The sequence below is a fragment of the Podarcis bocagei genome (genome assembly GCF_964188305.1).
Source record: "Podarcis bocagei genome assembly, chromosome: 10".
Lineage (NCBI taxonomy): Eukaryota > Metazoa > Chordata > Lepidosauria > Squamata > Lacertidae > Podarcis > Podarcis bocagei.
The window spans coordinates 1,526,865-1,550,234 of NC_138135.1; the positions used below are offsets into that span (position 1 = coordinate 1,526,865).

Below are 23,370 nucleotides of genomic sequence, written 5' to 3' on the forward strand. Positions count from 1 at the left end.
CCCAGAAAAGAACAAGCTTCCTCCCTCTTCCCTGCCACCAAACACTGGAAATTCTTTTTCCCCGCCCAAAGACAGTTATTGCAACAGTTTTAATAAGACGCGCGTGCACGCTTGCAGGACGAAGCGGAGGCGCGCGCGTGTGTCGTGTCGCTCCGCGCATGCGCAGAGAGCCCCTTCTGCGCTTGGCAACCTACTGCTCCTCCTCCTCCTCTCCGGCAGAGGGCGCCCGCCCTTCTTCCGGAAGGAACTCTCGCGCGCCGGGCCGCGTTTCCGGCCGGGTCCCTTTGAGCGGCGGACCCAAGATGGCGGCGCCCAGGCTGGCCTAACGTGCTGGGCGAGGGGAGGCCGGTCGGCGGGGCCATGGCGGCGGAGGCGAAGAAGGCGGCGCCGGCGGGCGCGGGTCGGACGGTGCTGGTGCGGGGCCTGCCGCCCTCGGCCTGCGCCGCCGAGCTGGAGAGGGAGTTCGGCCGGGCGGGGCCGGTGCGGAGGGCGGTGGCCGTGACGGAGCCCGGTGAGCGGGGACGGGGGGGGAAGGGGCACTTCCTCTGAGGGGGGGCTTGGGGGCTGGGCTAGATGACCCCGGGGGACCCCTTGTTCTAGGCAGTGCTTTCCCCCCAAAAAAAGATGTTTGGGGTTACTCTCATTTTCCTACTCCTATTGAAATGTTGTTGTTGTTGTTTAGTCGTTTAGTCGTGTCCGACTCTTCGTGACCCCCTGGAGCAGAGCACGCCAGGCACTTCTGTCCTCCACTGCCTCCCGCAGTTTGATCAAACTCATGCTGGTAGCTTCAAGAACACCATCCAACCATCTCATCCTCTGTCGTCCCCTTCTCCGTGTGCCCTCCATCTTCCCCAACATTAGGGTCATTTCCAGGGTGTCTTCTCTTCTCATGAGGTGGCCAAAGTCTTGGAGCCTCAGCTTCAGGATCTGTCCTTCCAGTGAGCACTCAGGGCTGATTTCCTTCAGAATGGAGAGGTTTGATCTTCTTGCAGTCCATGGGACTCTCAAGAGTCTCCTCCAGCACCAGAATTCAAAAGCATCCATTCTTCGGCGATCAGCCTTCTTTATGATCCAGCTCTCACTTCCATACATCACTACTGGGAAAACCATGGCTTTTACTATACGGACCTTTGTTGGCAAGGTGATGTCTCTGCTTTTTAAGATGTTGTCTAGGTTTGCCATCGCCTTTCTCCCAAGGAGCAGGCGTCTTTTAATTTCGTGACTGCTGTCACCATCTGCACTGATCATGGAGCCCAAGAAAGTAAAATCTCTCACTGCCTCCATTTCTTCCCCTTCTATTTGCAAGGAGGTGATGGGCCCAGTGGCCATGATCTTCGTTTTTTTGATGTTGAGCTTCAGACCATATTTTGCGCTCTCCTCTTTCACCCTCATTAAAAGGTTCTTTAATTCCTCTTCACTTTCTGCCATCAAGGTTGTGTCATCTGCATATCTGAGGTTGTTGATATTTCTTCCGGCAATCTTAATTCCGGCTTGGGATTCATCCAGCCCAGCCTTTCGCATGATGAATTCTGCATAGAAGTTAAATAAGCAGGGAGACAATATACAGCCTTGCCGTACTCCTTTCCCAATTTGGAACCAATCAGTTGTTCCATATCCAGTTCTAACTGTAGCTTCTTGTCCCACATAGAGATTTCTCAGGAGACAGATGAGGTGATCAGGCACTCCCATTTCTTTAAGAACTTGCCATAGTTTGCTGTGGTCAACACAGTCAAAGGCTTTTGCATAGTCAATGAAGCAGAAGTAGATGTCTTTCTGGAACTCTCTAGCTTTCTCCATAATCCAGCGCATGTTTGCAATTTGGTCTCTGGTTCCTCTGCCTCTTCTAAATCCAGCTTGCACTTCTGGGAGTTCTCGGTCCACATACTGCTTGAGCCTTCCTTGTAGAATTTTAAGCATAACCTTGCTAGCATGTGAAATGAGTGAAATTGTGCGGTAGTTGGAGCATTCTTTGGCACTGCCTTTCTTTGGGATTGGGATGTAGACTGATCTTCTCCAATCCTCTGGCCACTGCTGAGTTTTCCAAACTTGCTGGCATATTGAGTGTAGCACCTTAACAGCATCATCTTTTAAAATTTTAAACAGTTCAGCTGGAATACCATCACTTCCACTGGCCTTGTTATTTGCAGTGCTTTCTAAGGCCCATTTGACTTCACTCTCCAGGATGTCTGGCTCAAGGTCAGCAACCACACTACCTGGGGTGTACGAGACATCCATATCTTTCTGGTATAATTCCTCTGTGTATTCTTGCCACCTCTTCTTGATGTCTTCTGCTTCAGTTAGGTCTTTACCACTTTTGTCCTTTATTATGGTAATCTTTGTACGAAATGTTCCTTTCATATTTCCGATTTTCTTGAACAGATCTCTGGTTCTTCCCATTCTGTTGCTTTCCTCTATTTCTTTGCATTGCTCGTTTAAGAAGGCCTTCTTGTCTCTCCTTGCTATTCTTTGGAAATCTGCATTCAATTTCTTGTATCTTTCATTATCTCCCTCGCATTTTGCTTGCCTTCTCTCCCCCGCTATTTGTAAGGCCTCGTTGGACAGCCACTTTGCTTTCTTGCATTTCTTTTTCATTGGGATGGTTTTAGTTGCTGCCTCCTGTATAATGTTGCGAGCCTCCACCCATAGTTCTTCAGGCACTCTGTCCAGCAAATCTAAATCCTTAAACCTGTTCCTCACTTCCACTGTGTATTCATAAGGGATTTGGTTTAGATTGTATCTTACCTGTCCAGTGGCTTTTCCTACTTTCTTCAGTTTAAGCTTGAATTTTGCTATAAGAAGCTGATGATCTGAGCCACAGTCAGCTCCAGGTCTTGTTTTTGCTGACTGTATAGAGCTTCTCCATCTTTGGCTGCAGAGAATATAATCAATCTGATTTCGATGTTGCCCATCTGGGGATGTCCATGTGTAGAGTCGTCTCTTGTGTTGTTGGAAAAGCGTGTTTGTGATGACCAACTTGTTCTCTTGGCAGAACTCTATTAGCCTTTGCCCTGCTTCGTTTTGATCTCCAAGGCCAAACTTGCCAGTTGTTCCTTTTATCTCTTGATTCCCTACTTTAGCATTCCAATCACCTATAATGAGCAGAACATCCTTCTTTGGTGTCACTTCTATAAGGTCTTGTAAGTCTTCATAGAATTGGTCAATTTCAGTTTCTTCAGCACCAGTAGTTGGTGCATACACTTGGATTACTGTGATGTTAAAAGGTCTGCCTTGGATTCGTATCGAGATCATTCTATCATTTTTGAGACTGCATCCCAGTACAGCTTTCGCCACTCTTTTGTTGACTATGAGGGCCACTCCATTTCTTTTACGGGTTTCTTGCCCACAGTAGTAGATATGATAGTCATCCGAACTGAATTCGCCCATTCCCGTCCATTTTAGCTCACTGATGCCCAGGATGTCAATATTTATTCTCGCCATCTCATTTTTGACCACATCCAACTTACCCAGGTTCATGGTTCTTACATTCCAGGTTCCTATGCAATATTTTTCTTTACAGCATTGGACTTTCCTTTCGCTTCCATGCATATCCGCAACTGAGCGTCCTTTCGGCTTTGGCCCAGCCGCTTCATCAGCTCTGGATCTACTTGTACTTGTCCTCCGCTCTTCCCCAGTAGCATGTTGGACACCTTCCGACCTGAGGGGCTCATCTTCCAGTGTCATAACTTTTATATGCCTGTTGTCTTTGTCCATGGAGTTTTCTTGGCAGGGATACTGGAGTGGCTTGCCGGTTCCTACTCCAGGTGGATCACGTTTGAAATCCTATTGAAATACTGCCTCTCAATGAGGCCAAACTTAAATTCACAAAATGTTGAGGGGTACGTGCACCCCGGTGTCCCTCCAGAAAAAAAAAACATTATTATTATTATTGTTAACCACTGGCAACAGACCACCAGTCAGGACTATCACTGGATCATGGAGCCCACCTGGCACCAGAATGAGCCCCCCCCCAACAAGGCATCTTTCCTGGCAGTTGTTGTTGTGGAGTCCTTTAGTCGTGTCCGCCTCTTTGTGACCCCCTGGACCAGAGCACGCCAGGCCCTCCTGTCTTCCACTGCCTCCCGCAGTTTGGTCAAACTCATGCTGGTAGCTTCGAGAACACTATTTGTGACTCCTGCGTCTCCCCCCCAGAAAAAAGCACTGATTATTATTATTATTATTATTATTATTATTATTATTATTAACCACTGGCACCACCACCAGTCAGGACCACCTGTACATCACGAAGCCCACCTGGCACCAGAATGAGCCTCCCCAACAAGGCATCTTTCCTGGCTGTGCTGCACATTGCAGCTTTTCAGATTACGAACGTGGCAAAGTGTTTACTTCCGGGTTTGCTGCATATGCAGACGCAGAAGTGCCATATCACACTTCATGAATGCGCAGTAGCAGCACTATGTTTATGGACTTTTCGGGGTGCGAACGGCACTCCAAAACGGATCACGTTCGTAAGTAGAGGTACCACTGTAGAGCCAGTTGGCATAAGGTTGCCATGGCATCTTCAAATGAAGCCTCTTTCTTCATATGAATCTATGCTTAAAGTATTTTGTATGGTTCTGGTTATCTACCTAACCGCCACCCCAAGCCTTTTTCTTGAATTGCAGGGTGGGTGGAGTGACATGGCTTTCCCTATCTTATACGTGATATTTGTTCCCTAGCCAAGTTGCTGACCTTTGCTCTATGTTTTTATTATTATTATTATTATTTGGAAAGACACCTTGAGTTCCTTGCAGCAAGAAAATGAGTTTAATAAGCTTAGCCCGTCATAATAATATTAATGTGCCTTTAAATCTGTTGGATAGGCAAGAAAACCTGTCGTGGGTTTGGCTTTGTCACTTTCTCCTTGCCGGAAGATGCTCAGAGAGCCATCCAGGAGATCACTGCCTTTGGGAAACGCAAGATCACGGTAGCCCTTGCTAATCCGAAGCCACGGCAGAAAGGAAAGAAGAAAGGAGGCAAGTTCAAGGTCTCTTTTTTTTGTGGGGTGCCAGGATTTTCTGTGCGCTGCTGTCGACACTTAGCACCAGTTTTGCTGAACACAGTTAGAAAGACGGAAGAGGCTTGGGTTTGGTCCCACATGACCTGCGCTGCCTTCGAGGCTTCCAGCACCCTTTCTGACATGTTCTCACAGTCCAGAAGATGGGCTTTGATTTCCTTACAGTACACAATTTCAAGACATTACCAATAAATTTAAAAAATGAAAAATTGCCCAGTAGCACCTTAGAGACTAAGACATTCCCAGTTATACCTCTGCAGTGGAACAAACCGCCTCTGCAGCCAGCAGGGAAGTGGCCACTTAACAGGCTATTGGAAAAGAGAAAGGATTCCTGTCAGGTGGACTGAGGTAGGAGGGATGCCGCCACCTGCCTCCACTCCAATAACCTGCTTGTTTCCTATGCTGGCTATGAAGGAATTGGCTCCCCCGCCCCCCAACCAGCAGAGCGACCAGGTGAGCTGGGATGGAAGGGTCCATTCACTGCCACTTCATGGCCTGCATGGGATTCCTAGACAGCTGTGGCTCCCAGGCAAGTTCTTAAAATACAAATCTGGGCTATATGTATGAAGAGGAGGACTGTGGGCGGAGCTGGCAGAGGAGCCGAATGTTCCTTGCCTTCACTCGCCTCTCCAGCAGCGCCTTTACGCTTTGCCTGTCCTGCCCGGCTGCTTGTAAAGGGAGAAGATGCCTTGTCTGCTGGAGTTTCTCTCCTGCTCCAAACAAAATTAAAAAATTCCTTCCAGTAGCAACTTAGAGACCAACTAAGTTTATTGGTATGAGCTTTCATGTGCATGCACACATCTTCAGATACCTCTTCTGATACATGCACACGTATCTGAAAAAGTGTGCATGCACACAAGCTCATACCAATAACAAACTTAGCTGGTCTCAAAGGTGCTACTGGAAGGAATTTTTTTATTTTGTTTCGACTACGGCAGAGCAACACGGCTACCCACCTGTAACTCTCACTGGAGAGCCAGTGTGGTGTAGTGGTTAAGAGCGGTAGACTCCTAATCTGGGGAACCGGGTTCGCGTCTCCGCTCCTCCACATGCAGCTGCTGGGTGACCTTGGGCCAGTCACACTTCTCTGAAGTCTCTCAGCCCCACTCACCTCACAGAGTGTTTGTTGTGGGGGAGGAAGGGAAAGGAGAATGTGAGCCGCTTTGAGACTCCTTAAAGGGAGTGAAAGGCGGGATATCAAATCCAAACTCCTCCTCTCCTGCTCCAGGCATGGTGGCGGGGTTCTTCAGCTGCGTCTCCCGGGCTTTTGACAGGAGGTTCTCGTAAGCACATCAGAAGAGTCTGGCTACTGGAACAGACCAAAGGGGGTCACATCCAGTTGCAGAAGAAAATAATATTCCCACCTGCTCAAGACCCTGTTGAGCAAGACAAGGCAGTTGTGTTGGAGAAGAGCTCCACCAGCCAGACTCTCTTCTGAGCTGATCCATAGACTGTTCAGCTTACATACAGAAATTAATGTCTTTTGTAGGTATGGCAAGGTTCTCACACCTGGTTAATAAGAAACCACAATAAATAAACGGCTCAGGACCACAGTACCTCAAGGACCGCCTCTTTCCATATGAACCTACCCAGACCCTGAGATCACCTTCTGAGGCCCTTCTTCGTGTGCCTCCTCCTCGAGAGGTCTGGCAGGTGGCAACACGAGAACGGGGCCTTCTCTGCAGTAGCTCCCTGTCTGTGGAATGCTCTCCCCAGGGAAGTTCGCCTGGCGCCTTCATTACACACCTTTATGCACCAGGCGAAAATGTTCCTTTTTAACCAGGCCTTTGGTTGATCTGATTGACATCCAATACCCTTTTAGAATGTGGCTCTTCTGGGTTTCTTTTATTGGGTTCTTGTTTTTAATTTGATTTTATATATTATGATTTTGTTTGTGAACCGCCATGAAACCTGCGGGTATAGGGCGGTGTACAAATCCAATTAATAATAATAATAAGTAGTTTTGTGGGGAGAACACAGGGAAGCAGCATTGCTAGTCAAAAACCCTCACACTTTCCACACTTCCTTCACCCTTTCGTGCTGACTCTGTAAGAGAGACGTGGCCTTAAGATAGAAGCAAGCTCAGTCCTATTACAGTCCCCGGTCCTTGCAGACCCCAGACCCATCCAGCCCAGCCTCCTGTTCTCAGACTGACCAACCAGATGCTTGGGCCCATGGGATCCTTGTGGGTGTGACCTGAGCGCATCAGCACTTGTGCCTAGCGATGATTCCTCCGCTGTGTTCTTAGTGTGCCATTGTCCTTGCCGTGTCCCATTTGCTTTGGTTCCAGGTGCCTCTGAGGCCCCCCGGCGAGGGAAGAAGCCCCCAAAGGCAAAAGGAGCCTCAAAAAAAGCCAGGCTGATCATTCGCAACCTGAGCTTCAAGGTATGAGCCGCAGGCAGGGGAGTCGCCTGCTTCTTTGATGGGGCTGGGGCTCTCTTTCTGAGCCACCCCCATTCTTTTCTTGGAACGAGGCCGTTAAAAGTGGACTGGCAGGGTTAATCTTTCACTGCACTCCTGTGAGCACTGACGTAGTGCTGTTTCGCAGAATCGTAGAGTTGGAAAGGGCACCCCAGGGCCATCTAGTCCAACTCCCCATTTCTTAGCAGCTTTTTGGTGTAAATCAGTCTTTAACATCAGCAGTAACATCTAGACCATGGGAGCGTTTCAGGCCTGTTCTTGAGTTTGTTTAAAATCTAAAACAGCTTATCTGGTATTCCTTTCTTTGAATTTGTGCCATTTAGGTTTTTTTAAACCATTTTGTAAAGGCAATACTAAAATTTTCACAGCTGAGTCCTCAATTCTTTATTACTGTGCTTGGCTTTCTTCAAGTTGGGCTGTGTCCAAAACTTGCCATTTAGGTTTTCAAACCTTTCTTGTAAACTCAGTTTTAGAAACTGTACCTTTGAGTCCTCATTCCTTTATTACTGCGCTTTGCTTCACCTAGGTCGAGATAGGATTATAATACTTCAGAATTTTTGGGAGTTTTACCCACTTTCTTTGAATTTGGTCATTTAAGGTTTATGATTTCTCTATTTCCTTCTGAGGAAACTGAATAGCTCAGTAAAATGAGGTTTGTAGCCATCATCCCGTTAAGGCTTTGCTCAATTCTAGGTTTTTCTAATTTTTTCCTTAAGCTTTTTGTTTTTTATTATTTAGTTTATTTCTATAAGATGATATTTCTAGTCGACTGCTTCTCGTTTCAGGGATTTTCACGGTATTTCATTTGTTTTGTGTAATTTGGTGTAAATCACAGCTGAGCGCTCCATTTAATGGAGCCGCAACAGGAGCCCCAAGCCTCCCTTTCGGATTTCCCACCAGAGAGCACAGTCTGCTCACAGAACATTGGCGCAGCAGCCCAGATCCTTCCTAAGACTTAGGGGTTTTGAAAAATACCCAATGCACTGTGATGACTTCTGCCATTGGTCTCGTTCTGCTCTCCTTAGTGCACAGAAGATGACCTGAAGGCTGCCTTCTCTCAGTTTGGCACAGTGCTGGAAACTACCATCCCCAAGAAACCAGGTATGGCCAGGTGACCTGGTGGGAAAGGGCCGGTGGGGCGCTACTGGGAGAGGAACATAGAACTCCATTTAAACTGCACACCTGTCCTGGATTATCCCGAGCCATTCATGGATCACTGCGTTCCCCTTTGGAACTAGCAATCGGAGATTGGAGCGCTGGCTGGCTCGTGTTTCTGCTGTCCGCTGTCTTAAGCTGAAGAATGAAGTCCCACCTGGCTTCTTGGTTATGGCTCTGGCTGCTCCTCTTGTCGCCCTATAAGCGGAATCCCATGCACAGGCTACAAATATTTATTTAAAATAATCAGAATTAAGTTGATTTCCTGTCTCTTCCAGATGGAAAGATGCGTGGCTTTGCCTTTGTGCAGCTCAAGAACGTCCTGGAAGCAGGGAGGGCCCTGAAGGGGATGAACATGAAGGAGATCAAGGGTGAGTCTGGCGCTTTCTTAAAAGGAGCCGGGTGATTTGAGGTCCTCTCTGTGTGTTTATGTCGGATGGGAGCTGCCTGTGAGGAGAGTCAGGCGAGATAATATTCGTTCCTCTATTGCTCTTGATATCCCACCTTTTTCTGCAAGGAGCTCGAGGCGGCACACGTGCTTCTCTCCCGCCTCATTGAAACCCCACAACCACCCTGTGAGGTAGGTCAGGCTGAGATTCAGCCACTGGCCCAAAGTCACCCCCAGCGAGCTTCGTGGCCGAGCGGAAGGGATTTGAACCCTGGTCTCCCGGGTCCTAGTCTGACGCTCTCCCCACCCCCCACCACTGACTCTCTTGCTGGTCCTCTTGTGCTGGGAACGCTGGAACATCCGCAGGAGAGTTGACTATGCAGGGGTGTTCAGGCAGTGGGGCTGACCGACTTCGGCTCTCCTCTGCACATGCACAGACACCATGACTTTTTATTTCATAAAATCTTCACACCGCTTGATTGGGGGGGGGGAGCCCTCAAAGTGGTTTACAAAAATACGAAACACGGAAATTTTTTGGCATGGGGATTGCAACCCTCCTTTAAAACATAGGAAAGTTGAAATACTAAAACGGATTAAAATTACCTCCATTTTCTAAGCATCTGGACAGGCCTGTCTAAACAGTTTTAGCAGGTGCCAAAAATTGTACAGCGAAGTCTGGTGTCAGGAGGCCGGGCGTTCCAGAGGGTAGGGGCTGCCACACTAAACAGTGGAGTTCTTACGAATGGGATTTCCTTCCCTGGGATTTGTAGCTGCGCTGCCCCCTCGCCAAGCCAGCCTCACAGCTTCCCTTTCCCTCCGCAGAGCGCCCGGTGGCGGTGGACTGGGCCGTGGCCCGGGAGAAGTACCAAGTGATGCAGGCAGCGGCATCTCCCGCAGGTGAGTGGCTCCGGGGCAGGAGTCATCCTGCTCTGGCCATCTCAGGCAGGCGGTCTCACTCTGTGTGTGCTGTGGTGGGTGAAGGGGCCCGATCTTGACCTCAGGCCGACCGGCTGAGAGTGGCAGGAGGAGATTGAGAACATTTGTCCCAAGTCTTTGCAGCCAGGCAGTTGCCTGTGTGAGACTGTCTGGTTCTGAGAGCAGAGCTGACCTTCAGAAGCAACAAACCCCGCTCCCTGCCCAGCAAGCATGGAAGGGGAGTGCCCTCTTGCTTATTCATCTCATAAATGCATTTTTAAAGGCATTTTTAATCTTTTGTTGGAAGCCGGCTAGAGTGGCTGGGGAAACCCAGCCAGATGGGTGGGGTAGAAATAACAAATTATTATTATTATTATTATTATTATTATTATTATTATTATTATTCATAATGTGTATCCACTTGTTGATTCTTTTTTTAAAAAAAAAACCATCAAAGCAGATAAAAGAATAAAATCATCATTGAAAAAATAACGGCAATCATTTACGACTTTAGATGAGCTGAAATGACAGTAGACTAAAAACAGGATAAAATTTGCACCAGACTTTTAAGCATCCAGACGGGCTTGTCTAAACAAGAACGTTTCCAGCAGGCTCTGAAAAGAGCCCAGTGTGTCAAGAGGCAGGGAGTTCCAAAGTGAAGACGGAGCCACACTCAAGGCTTGAGTTCCTACAAAACACGGAACGGATTTCACGTGGCACTTGGAACAGGGCCAGTTCTGTGAATGGGAGCGGTCTGGAGGCAGCCCTGTTTAGGGAAGCTTTTAATGTTTAACAGACTATTATATTTTAATATTTTGTTGGAAGCCGCCCAGAGTGTCTGGGGAAACCCAGCCACATGGGTGGGGTATAAATAATAAAATAGTATTACTATTACTATTATTATTATTATTATTATTATTAATAATAATAGCTGTGTGTCTCTGGGTCAGGTGATCTCACGGGTGCCACGTTGCGAAGGGCCTTACGGACTAATAGTAAGCCCTTGACGTTGGCCTGGTAGCCACTGGGCAACCAGGGCAGATATCTGGGCATCGGAAGCGCCATGTTCCGACAGGGTCTTTCTCCTGCCAGCCATTCTGCCCTTAGGAAGCCTCCTACTTCTGTTCCAACTCTAAAATTCCTGCCCAGTCGGGGCTTTGCAGGTGTGGCTCCTTCCTTTGGACTCCGGTTTCTTTGGCATCTGGCCATGGGGACCTCCCCGGCATGGCTTTTCGCGAGAACCCAAGATGCCCCCTCTGGATCAGGCCAAAGGGGGCCCATCTACTCCAGCCTCCCGTTCTCACAGGGACCAACCGGGTGCCTATTATGGGAAACCCGCAAGCAGGACTCAGCGAGGGCGAGATTTGCCAGGATTAATGGGTGGAGCTAGAAATGGGCGTCTTCCTTGAGAGAAACTGGGCAGAGGCGTCTCACCCTCCTGCTTCTTTGCCTCTCTCCCCCAACCAGGGGTCCAGGAGAAGAAGAAGCGAAGCCAGGCCCAGCAAGCGGACACAACTCAGGCTGGCGCCGATGCCGACGATCTGGAAGACAAAAGTCCAGAGCCTGCGGAGCCAGCGGGGCAGGGCAGGTGAGGGCAAGGGGCTTGCTCCGGAGGACCTGGGACGGGCTCACTCTGCTGCTGACGTGGGGATCGGGGGTGGGCACACTAAGCTACCCTCTGTGCCCTCTGTGTGATATTGATGTTCCGTTCCACCCTAAGCGGAACAGATATGTGGAGTTGTTGTATATCACATGCCTGTTTACATTCCAGCACAGCTTGCTGGGAACTTCCCTTTTGTATAGCTTTTGCTTATGCTTTTTGCTTGGACACAAAGGGGAGCAGACATGTTTTTCCTTTGTCTTGATGCTGAATAAAATGCTTGTAAATATGCTTTACGTATGCCTCTCTCTGCCCTTCCGTTGCAAAGAGTTCTTATCTCTGCTGGCTTGCATGCTCAGCTTCTGAAAGGCATCTGAGGCTCTGAGTCGCAGAACCAAGGACCGGCGTTCGCCCCGCTGCTGGCTGGTGGGCTGGAGCCAGCTGGGACCTGCCCATTGCCCCCATTTCCTTGGACGCATCCCAACACCAAATCCCTGCTTTCTCTCGGCCAGCAGGCAGCGGCAGGGCTGCCTCTGGCTTCCTCCCTCTGCCCAAATCCAGCCAGCTCCAAGATTCCAGAACCCCAGAATTACCGTATTTTTCACTCTATTGGGCGCAGTTTTTCCTCTCCAAAAATTGAGGGGAAATGTGTGTGTGTCCTATAGAGCGAATGCAGGCTTGTGCCATAGCCGCGCGCAACCCCTCCGGCAGGGAGAGGCTGCACGGGGCTATGGCTTCTTTAGCCCTGCGCAGCGTCTCCCGGCAAGGAGAGGCTGCACGGGGCTAAAGGGGAAGCCAAAACAGCGAGCAGAATCCATCCCGCTCACTGCCTTGCCTTCTTCCATAGCTGCGCGCAACCCCTCTGGCAGGGAGAGGTTGTGTGTAGCCTGTACGCTGCTCTCTGGGGCTGGGGGGGGGAAAATATTTTTTTCCTTGATTTCCCCCCCTAAAAACTGGGTGCACCCTATGGTCCGGTGCGCCCTATGGTGCGAAAAATACGGTAAGCCCTTTGGGCGCAGAGTTCAGCTGCCTGCTTCTGACGGCTCTTTCCTTGCGTGATTTCGCGGACAGGTACTTTGAGCAGCTCGCTCCACCGCCTGCAGGTAGCGAGGAGGAGGAGGAGGAAGAGGAAGAGCAAGAGATGCAGGACTCCGATGAGGAAGAGGGGGAGCCTGGCAAAGGCATGAGCTCTGATGAAGAGGAGGAGGAGGAAGAAGATGACGACGACGAGGAAGATGAAGAAGGTTGGTTTTGCAGTTTCTGAGGGGTTGGATGCCAGGGCAGGTGGCAAACCCTTAAAAAGCTGGCGCCTCAAAGGAGCGCCAGGAGAGACCTGGTTAAAAAAATCAATTTCAACCCAGCATTCCTCTTTATGAAAGCTGCCAGCTGCTGTGTGAAATTTCATGGCCTCTGCTGGGAACTTGGCCCTCCTCCGCCTTGGTCTTTGGAGACTGGGCACTGACACCTTGCCCAGTGAGAGCGGCATAATAATACCATTTACCAAAGGTTTCTGCATTGCAGAGGGTTGGGCTGGATGACCCCTGGGGGTCCCTTCCAACCATTCTGTGGCCTGCTCTTGCCTTTGGAGAAGGCCTTGCTCATGATTTCCCTCTCCCCGGTCTGCTCCCGTTCCAGAAGCTGGCGTCCCTTCGAAGCGGAAAAAGGTCCAGAAGCTCCCATCAGACGTCACCGAAGGAAGGACCGTCTTCATCAGGTGGGCGAAGGCCGTGGGCTCAGCATCGCCTTGGGAGAGAAGCCAGGAGGCTGCTGCTGCCCTGCTCCTTATCCATCCTTACGGGGCTTACAGAACCCTGCTGCAGCCTACATTTATGGCTGTTTCTCCTTACTACTTTTTAAGCTGATTAGCTGCTTGTCATCTGCAAGCCAGTGTGCTGTAGTGGTTAAGAGCGGTAGTCTCGTAATCTGGTGAACCGGGTTCGCTTCCCCGCTCCTCCACCTGCAGCTGCTGGGTGACCTTGGGCCAGTCACACTTCTGTGAAGTCTCTCAGCCCCACTCACCTCACAGAGTGTTTGTTGTGGGGGAGGGAGGGAAAGGAGAATGTTAGCCGCTTTGAGACTCCTAAAAGGGAGTGAAAGGCGGGATATCAAATCCAAACTCCTCTTCTTCTTCTGAATGTCTCCCAAGTGACTCACAGCAAAATATCTATCCATAGACATATGTAATGCCATATGGGAAGGAAGGAAAAATGGGATGGGGTCATTCCATGCATCAGTATATTGTTTAACATTCTGCATCGCGGGGGGGTTGGAATATCATTGATGCTAACCCTTAGGATCTTAATAAAAAAATTCCTTCCAGTAGCACCTTAAAGACCAACTAAGTTAGTTCTTGGTATGAGCTTTCGTGTGCATGCACACTTTTTCAGATACCAAGAACTAACTTAGTTGGTCTTTAAGGTGCTACTGGAAGGAATTTTTTTATTTTGACTATGGCAGACCAACACGGCTACCTATCTACTACTGGAACCTTAGGATCTTAACATTCTGCAAATATTTATATTTTCCTAAAAATCAACACAAGTTTAACAAGTGTCAGGTTCGTTCAGCAGCGATCATGTGAGTGCTTCTGTTGTTGATACTGGCCCTTAAGATCTTAATATTCTCAACAGGTAAAAAGGGTGTTATTGGGTTGTTACTTTTATTTTGATTATATACAGTGGTGCCTCGCAAGACGAAATTAATTCGTTCCGCGAGTTTTTTCGTCTAGCGAATTTTTCGTCTTGCGAAGCACGGTGTCGGAAAAGTTTTGGAAAAGCTTCAAAAATCACCAAAAACCTCAAAAAAGGCTATCACACCGCGTTCTATGAGTTGCTCCTCGAAGTCAAGTCGCAACTGTATTAACGGTGTTAAGAAAAAGGAAACCACCGTGCAAGACGTTTTCGTCTTGCGAAGCAAGCCCATAGGGAAATTGGTCTTGCGAAGCAGCTCAAAAACCGCAAAACCCTTTCGTCTAGCGAGTTATTCGTCTTGCGGGGCACCACTGTATATATTGTGGTTTTTATGTTGATCTTTTCTGCAAACTGCCCTGAGACCTCTGGGTATAGGGTGGCATATACCGTATTCTTCGCTCTATAAGACTCATTTTTCCCCTCCTAAAAAGTAAGGGGGGATGTGTGTGTGTCTTATGGAGAGAATGCAGGCTGCGCGGCTATCCCAGTAGCCAGAACAACGAGAGGGATCGTTGCGCAGTGCCCCCCCTTGCTGTTCTAGCTTCTGGCTTCTCCATGCGAAGCCTCTTCAGGGCACGGGGAGCCTTCATCCCGCTGCCCTGAGGAGGCTTCGCGCGGCTCTTGCTGGCTTTTGCGGGAGGTGGGGGAAGGGACTCCACCTCCTGGAAAAGCCCGCAAGAGCCGCGCTCCCTTTAAAGAGCCGCGTGGAGCGGGTGTACGGCTCTTGGGGGCTTTTCCCTGAGGAGGAAAAGTCTGCAAGCGCTTCACACCCGCTACTCGCTGCTCCTGAAAGGGAACGCTGAGCAGAGCCTGGGATGCATACAGTCTCTGCTCAGCGCTGCCTTTAAAGAATATTTTTTTTCTTGCATTCCCCCTCTAAAAACTAGGTGCGTCTTACAGAATGAAAAATACAGTAAATTCAATAAACAACAACAATAATAATTTCATATTTGGATGGCGGCTAACAGATTGAGGTTGAATCCTGACAAGACAGAAGTACTGTTTTTGGGGGACAGGGAGCGGGTTGGTGTGGGGGATTCCCTGGTCTTGAATGGGGTAACTGTCCCCCTGAAGGACCAGGTGCGCAGCCTGGGAGTCATTTTGGACTCACAGCTGTCCATGGAGGCGCAGGTTAACTCTGTGTCCAGGGCAGCTGTCTACCAGCTCCACCTGGTACGCAGGCTAAGACCCTACCAGCCCACAAACTGTCTCGCCAGAGTGGTGCATGCTCTAGTTATCTCACGCTTGGACTACTGCAATGCGCTCTACGTGGGGCTACCTTTGAAGGTGACGCGGAAACTGCAATTAATCCAGAATGCGGCAGCTAGACTGGTGACTGGGAGTGGCCGCCGGGACCACATAACACCGGTTCTGAGAGATCTGCATTGGCTCCCAGTACATTTCCGAGCACGATTCAAAGTGTTGGTGCTGACCTTTAAAGCCCTAAACGGCCTCGGTCCTGTGTACCTGAAGGAGCGTCTCCACCCCCATCGTTCAGCCCGGACACTGAGGTCCAGCGCTGAGGGCCTTCTGGCGGTTCCCTCATTGCGAGAAGTGAGGCTACAGGGAACCAGACAGAGGGCCTTCTCGGTAGTGGCGCCCGCCCTGTGGAACGCCCTCCCATCAGATGTCAAAGAGATAAATAATTACCTGACATTCAGAAGACATCTTAAGGCAGCCCTGTTCGGGGAAGTTTTTAATATGTAACGCTGTACTGTTTTTAACACTGATTGGGAGCTGCCCAGAGTGGCTGGGGAAACTCAGCCAGATGGGCGGGGTATAAATAATAAATTATTATTATTATTATTATTATTATTATTATTATTATTATTATATTTATCATTATCATGAAAGCAAAAGCATGTTGTTGTTTTTTATCCCGTGCAAAGACTTTTGGCCAGTCCGCCCTTGCTGGGGGCCCCCGGACGTGTCCCCCCCCCAGGATCCAACCCCCCCCTTGTCGTCCCTGGGTGTGGGGCGCATCTTCATGTGACCCCTGCTTCCCCCCTAGGAATTTATCCTTCGACAGCGAGGAGGAGGAGCTGGGGGAGCTGCTGGAGCAGTTTGGAGATCTGAAGTACGTGCGGATCGTGCTTCACCCGGACACGGAACACTCCAAAGGTAATTGGGGTGAGACCGAGGGGGGGGGTGGAGGGGAGGGGGCAGGCTGAGACAGAATAATTTTGTATTAGGCGGGGAGGGAGGGAGGTCCTCGGAGACCTGAGTTCAGGTCCCGCCTCAAAAGTAGCAACTTAAAAATCTCTCTTTTTTTGTCCTGCAAGGGGGGTCTGTATTATATCCGTTTACATAAACATTGTTGGGGTTACATCATTCTCCTTATTTTGAACTTTATTTTTGACAAGACCACGTTCGCACACTAACTGTGTTTTATATAAGAGGCCACTACCTCAGTGGTGCCCCGCAAGACGAATGCCTCGCAAGACAGAAAACTCGCTAGACGAAAGAGTTTTCCATTTTGGAGGTGCTTCGCAAAACGAATCTCCTATGGGCTTGCTTCGCAAGACGAAAATGTCTTGCGAGTTCCTGCGGGGTTTATTCCCCTTTCCCCCCCTTTTTCTAAGCCGCTAAGCCGCTTATCAGCTGATCCGATAAGCCGCTAAAAGCCGCTAATAGCGCTAATCCGCTAATCCGTCAATGGGCTTGCTTCGCAAGACGAAAAAACCGCTAGACGAAGAGAATCACAGAACGGATTCTTTTTGTCTTGCGAGGCACCACTGTATCATGAACTATACAGCACTGAATTTTCTGGTATTAGAAAAGGTGTGGAAATTGAGCGTGTGCCAAATAATGGCCTCTCCTTCCTGGGAGGTTCTTAAGCAGAGGATGGGTGGCCATCTGTCAGGGATGCTTTAGCTGAGATGCCTATTTAATTAAATCCAACGCAGAAATATTTCTCTCTTTCTTGGCCGTTACTATTGAGAATCGTCCAAAAATCATTGCTTACGTAATCTGTTACACACTTCGATGGTATGTACAGCCTCTGTCTCTTCTGGTGCTTGATAATGCTTAATAATGTATGAACTCTGTTTTTCAGTCATGATGTAACAGATTTATACAGTGGTACTTCGGGTTAAGAACTTAATTCGTTCCGGAGGTCTGTTCTTAACCTGAAACTGTTCTTAACCTGAATCACCACTTTAGCTAATGGGGCCTCCTGCTGCCGCCGCACCACCAGAGCACAATTTCTGTTCTCATCTTGAAGCAAAGTTCTTAACCTGAGGTACTATTTCTGGGTTAGCGAAGTCTGTAACCTGAAGGGTATGTAACCTGAAGCATATGTAACCCGAGGTATCACTGTATTTGTAATTTCTACATATCAAATATTAATCCTTGTGTTATCAAGTGTTTATATTTATATTACAGTGGTACCTCTGGTTGCGAACAGGATCCGTTTCGGAGGCCTGTTCGCAACATGAAAAGCCCGCAACGTACAGCGCCATATCTGCACAGGTGCACAGCGCAATTTGGTGCTTCTGTGCATGCGCGAAGTGTGATTTAGTGCTTCTGCGCATGTACAAGCGACGAAACCCGGAAATAACCCTTTCCAGTACTTCCTGGTCGCCAGGGGACACAACCTGAAAAAGCATAACATGAAGCAAGCGTAACATGAGGTATGACTGTATATAGAACTATTAACAGCTGAGGAAGCCCTTTGGGGTGAAACAAGGAAATATCCAGAAACCTTGTTCTGCCCTCTACCCTCCCCAGCTGCCTGAGCTAGCCTGCCTGCCCGTGTCTGCTACCCATGCTAGCCAATCTCATCAGCTGTGTTGCCCGTGACATTCCGGGTACCTTTCCTTAACCACATTCAAGGACTGTGTAATATATGAACTCAAACAAGAATGTACGAAGAAAGGAAGAAATATATCTGCCTTGGATTTAATTAAATAGGTTATGCACCTTGCTTAAGGATTGTATAAGTTGTTCATTCTGGACTTGATTCGTATGATAGGAAGGAACTAGTAAAGGCATTTGTCACAAACATGACTACGCAGCCTGTCGCGCTGTATACAGTCATACCTCGGGTTACAGCCGCTTCAGGTCGAGTTTTTTCAGGTTACGGACGTGCCGAAACCCGGAAGTACCAGAACGGGTTACTTCTGACTTTTGGTGGTCATGCATGCTCAGAAGCACTAAACCGCGCTGTGCACAGAAGCGCCAAATCAGAACCCGCGCTTGCGCAGACGCGCCACTGCGGGTTGCAAACACTGTGGGTTGCGAACATGCATCCCGCACGGATCACATTCGCAACCCGAGGGTCCACTGTATGTTGTAACTATTGCATCTGTGAACGGGATCCGTTCTGGAGGCCCGTTCGCAACCTGAAAAGAAAGCAGTCTGCGCGTGCGCTGGTCGCAATTTGCCACTTCCGCGCATGCATGTGACGTCATTTTGAACGCATACGCAAGCAGCGAAACCTGGAAGTAACCCTTTCTGGTACTTCCGGGTCGCCGCGGGACGCAACCTGAAAAAACGCAGCCTAAAGCGGCTTTAACCCGAGGTATGACTGTATTTGTTTAGCTGAGATTCCCGCATTCCTTGAGGTCTCTTCCAAGTCTACAATTCTAGGATGCCATGGGTCACTGTAAGACAGCTTCCTAAACATGAATCTCTCCTCCCCACTCCCCAAAATCCCACCACCAGGCTGTGCCTTTGCCCAGTTCCTGTCCCAGGAAGCTGCCCAGAAGTGCCTTCAAGTGGCTCAGGATGAGAGCGAGGTGAGAGCTGGGGTTTTTTTTCCCCCGGCGGGGTAGGAGCGTGGTAGTTCCCCCTGCCTCCACCGGGACTGGCTCGGCCTGTCTCTGGCAGCGCCCGTGGGCACCCCTTCCTTGCCTCCCTGCCTCTCACTGTCTCTCCTTCTCCCCGGAAGGGCGGGGGGCTGCACCTGGGCGGCCGCCGCTTGCGAGTGGACCTGGCCGTCAGCCGGGAGGAAGCCCAGCAGCTGCGGAGCCAGAAGACGAAGAAACCCACCGGCACCCGGAACTTGTACCTGGCGCGCGAAGGCCGTGAGTGCAAAGGAGGCGGCTGGGCGGGGCTGGATTCACCTGGGCTCACCTTGCCTTGTGTGCAGGGCGACGGGGGCGTCTTCATTCCCATGTGGAAGGGGCTTGAGGTGGCGGCAGGCTCTCCTTCCTTGGAGGTCTTTAAGCAGAGGTTGGGTGGCCCTGTGTCGGGGGTTCTTTGGCCGCGATTCCTGCATTGCAAGGGGTTGGGCTAGATGACCTGTGAGGGTCCCTTCCCAGTCTGTGATTCTGTTCTGCTTTTCAATGCTCCTCTTTCCTCTGCAGTGATCCGTGCTGGCACAAAAGCTGCCGAGGGGATGAGCGAAGCTGACCTGGCCAAAAGGGCACGGGTAAGTTTTCTCTTTCTCTTTCTCTCTCTCTCTGTGTGTATGTGCCTAACGCAGCCTTTCTCAAGCTTGGGACTACAACTCCCATCATCTCTAACCTCTGGTCCTGCTTGCAAGGGCTGATGGGAGTTGTAGGCCAACATCTGGGGACGCAAAGCTGAGAAAGGCTGGCCTAGAAGCTAGACATGGCTCCACGCTTTCCCTCCTTAAGGATGCCAGAAGACCCCTGCTGGGCCAGGTCAAGGGGGGTCTGCTGAATCTAGCCCATGGGTAGGCCAACTAAGGCCCGGGGGCTGAATGCGGCCCAATTGCCTTCTCAACCCAGCCCGCGGGTGGTCCGGGAATCAGCATGTTTTTACATGAGTAGAATGTATCCTTTTATTTAAAATGCATCTCTGGGTTATTTATGGGGCGTAGGAATTTGTTCATTCCCACCCCCCAAAAAATGCGCCCCCCCCCCACAAGCTCTGAGGGACAGTGGACCGGCCCCCTGCTGAAAAAGTTTGCTGACCCCTGATCTAGCCTGTCTCTGATGGGCAGGAGCTCTCTGCTGCTTACGACTCCCAGCCCCTCACACACAGGGACCCTCTGAGGCCCCAGACTCTCCACGTAGCAAGAGGACATCACGTTATGTAGTTGTGGAGAGCCAAAAAAATTGCCAAATATCCCTCTCTCTCTCTCTCTCTCTCTCTCTCTCTCTCTCTCTCTTTCCCTGTTTATTTCCCACAAGATACCTCTTCTGCATTTGTTTACAACTCTGGAACTCCCTGCTTGTTGAGACGCAGAAGGCGACTTCACTGTCTTCTTTTCAGCTCTTGCTAAAACCATTCTTGTTTAGGAAAACCTGCCCAGATGCTTAGGAAGTTGATGGGAGTTAAATTAAAAAAAACCTATTTTAAACTTTTGCATGCTTTAAACAGTTCTTGATTTGATTGTTTTATCCTTTTTAAAACCGCTTTGAGTGGGGGGTTTTTTTGACACTCAAACGGCATACAAATTTTATGGATCACATGCTGTTTGAGTGTAAAAAAACAACAAGCCTCGAAGCAATTTACAAAACAATAGAAGTCTAGAAAAGTTTACAACATACAGAAAGTTAAAGCCACTAGATAGCAGACTAAAACAAATCAACCCCACCCTCCACTTTCTAAACATCTATGTGGCTCGTCTATAAACACAAATGTTTTGAGCAGGCTCTGGAAAGTGTTTGGTGCCTGATATCAGTTGGCAGGGAGTTCCAAAGTGTAGATGCTGCCACACTCCAAGATGGAGTTCTTGCCAACATGGAATGGCTATTAAGTGGCAGCGCCTGTTCCATAAGTTGAAGTGGTCCAGATATTGTCTATGGGACAAGGCGATCTCGTGGTCCCGGGTCCTTGAGGGCTTTGCACGCTAACAGTAACTTGGCCCGGTAGAAAATCGGCAAGGTGTCCGTCAGCAATTGGCTGCAGCATCCTGCACGCACTGCAGCTTCTGGCTCAAGCGCGAAGGAAGCCCCACATAGAGCGCATTGCAGGAATCCTGTTGTGAAGTAACGGGCGCATGAACTCCTGCAGCCGAGCTCAGAGTTGGGGTGCGGGAGGAGGTGCTGCTTGAGAGATCTGCAGTTCCTTCATCGCAGGGGGTCAGAATAGATGATCATCAGGGATCCCTTCCCACCTGGCAGTTCTGTGATTCTGTGAAAGAATAATAATAATTTAATATTTATACCGATCCCATCTGTCTGGGTTTCCCTAGCCACTCTGGGCGGCTCCCAACAGAATATTAAAAACACACTAAAACATCAAACATTAAAAACTTCTCCAAACAGGGCTGCCTTCAGATGTCTTCTAAAAGTCAGATAGTTGTCTATTTCCAGGGCGGGTGCCATTACCAAGAAGGCCCCGTGCCTGCTTCCCTGTAACCTCACTTCTTGCAAGGAGGGAACTGCCAGAAGGCCCTCTGTGCTGGACCTCAGTGTCTGGGCAGAACGATGGGGGTGGAGACGCTGCTTCAGGTATACTGGGCTGAGGCCATTTAGGGCTTTCAAGGTCAGCACCAACACTTTGAATTGTGCTCGGAAACGTACTGGGAGCCAATGTAGGTCTTTCAAGACCGGTGGTGTTATGTGGTCTCGGCAGCCGCTCCCAGTCACCAGTCTAGCTGCCACATTCTGGATTAGTTGAAGTTTCCAGGTCACTTTCAAAGGCAGCCCCACATAGAGCACATTGCAGTAGTCCAAGCGGTTAATAACTAGAGCATGCACCACTCTGGTGAGACAGTCTGCGGGCAGGGAGGGTCTCAGCCTGCGTCCCAGATGGAGCTGGTAGACAGCCACCCTGTATGCAGTTGCAATAAAAATTCATTCAACCCCCCCAGGTTTCTTATCAAAATTTACAGACCTTCAGCTGTTTGCAATGAGCAAATCAAACAAAAGCCCTTGAAATAGCTCAGCTGCCTAACACAACGGACGTGGGAGATAACCTGCAAAAGCAGGAGCGTCTTCGAAGCAGAGTGGTGGGCTGGCTTTCTCCCCTTGCCCCCCCCCTTCCTGGCCATCCTGCCTGCCTGCTCCGCCTCACCCCTCCGTCTTCCTCCCCCAGTTTGAGGAGCTGAAGCGTCACAAGCTGAAGGACCAGAACATCTTCGTGTCTCAGACCAGGCTCTGCGTCCACAACCTGCCCAAAGGCGTTGACGACGTCCGGCTCCGGAAGCTGATGCTGCAGGCGGCCAAGGGGAGCCCCGGCCTCCGGCTCAAGGAGGTGAGCTTGCCTCTCAGCGCAGCCCACCCCGCAGTGGGGTGGCAGGGATTAAGCGAGGAGGGGTGGGAGGGAACTAGCCACGCCACCCTGGAGGAAAAGCTGGGGAAGAAATGGCCAAAACAGCTCCTGTCACTCAGAACAACCTGTTGAGCTTCTGGCTTCATCCTCGTCACGGACGCTTGAGCTGAGATTCCTGTCTTGGACTCAGGGTGGACTTGATTTAAAGCAAATTGATTTAAATCTCGACTTAATTCACTAGTCAGTAAGACTTGATTTAAATGATTTTTTAACGGAAAGACTCATTCTTGCTGGTATAATCTTAATATTTACAACCAGACAAAGGTTTCATTTTTGGAATAATAAATGTTCAGGGTAGTTATTACAGTTATATCAAAAACCACTGGTTTGGTTGTACTATTAAGAAATACATAGACAGATAATTATGAAATTATTGTGAAGTTTAATAAGTTAACCTTTTTTATCTGGACAACTTTCTGCTGTGCTTTATTGGAAGGAGAAAAATAATCATTTCCTTAATAATAATTTAAACAATTTATTTAACTAAAACAATAACATTATAGCGTATGTACCCATGCTTGTTAACTGATGTGGTTAAACTTTTTTTTAAAAAAAGAAAACAGACTTGAGTTTTAGCCCACATGAAAATCTTAAAACAAATCCTTATTTCCTGATGAATAGCCTTCGGACTATAATGTCACTTAAATGGAAAACTATCTTTAGAAAGTTTTTTTCCTCCAAAAGCATTTTATTTTGAAAATCCAACTTAAATAAAAAAATCTGATTTATTTTTTTAAACCCATTGATTTTTATCCACCTGGGTTGGACTAGATGACCCTTGGTTCCCTTCCAGCTCTGCGATTGTCTCTCTCTCTCTCTTTCTCTCCAGTGCCGTGTGATGCGGGACCTGAAGGCGCCCGCTGGGAAGGGGAAGGGCCAGTCGCTGGGCTATGCCTTTGTGGAGTTCCAGGAACACGAGCAGGCCCTGGCTGCCCTGCGACACCTCAACAACAACCCCCAGGTCTTTGGGGACCAGAAGGTAAGGTTTCCTCCCCTC

At 49.2% G+C, this 23,370-nt stretch overlaps 1 protein-coding gene across 1 annotated transcript in view; it reads left to right on the forward strand.

Annotated features, from left to right (window-relative positions):
• Positions 1-318: 318 nt before the first annotated feature.
• The window catches only part of RBM28 (RNA binding motif protein 28), a 28,676-nt gene continuing 5,624 nt past the window's right edge, over positions 319-23,370 (forward strand). Inside the window, exons 1-15 of the mRNA XM_081210590.1 lie at positions 319-511; positions 4,821-4,973; positions 7,305-7,399; positions 8,461-8,536; positions 8,869-8,961; positions 9,801-9,875; positions 11,361-11,481; positions 12,565-12,737; positions 13,129-13,207; positions 16,195-16,304; positions 18,849-18,922; positions 19,075-19,210; positions 19,493-19,557; positions 22,137-22,295; positions 23,203-23,352. Of these exons, the coding sequence (XP_081066716.1) occupies positions 361-511; positions 4,821-4,973; positions 7,305-7,399; positions 8,461-8,536; positions 8,869-8,961; positions 9,801-9,875; positions 11,361-11,481; positions 12,565-12,737; positions 13,129-13,207; positions 16,195-16,304; positions 18,849-18,922; positions 19,075-19,210; positions 19,493-19,557; positions 22,137-22,295; positions 23,203-23,352 (1,710 nt within the window). The 5' untranslated portion in view covers positions 319-360. The remainder of the gene's footprint in view (positions 512-4,820; positions 4,974-7,304; positions 7,400-8,460; positions 8,537-8,868; positions 8,962-9,800; positions 9,876-11,360; positions 11,482-12,564; positions 12,738-13,128; positions 13,208-16,194; positions 16,305-18,848; positions 18,923-19,074; positions 19,211-19,492; positions 19,558-22,136; positions 22,296-23,202; positions 23,353-23,370) is intronic.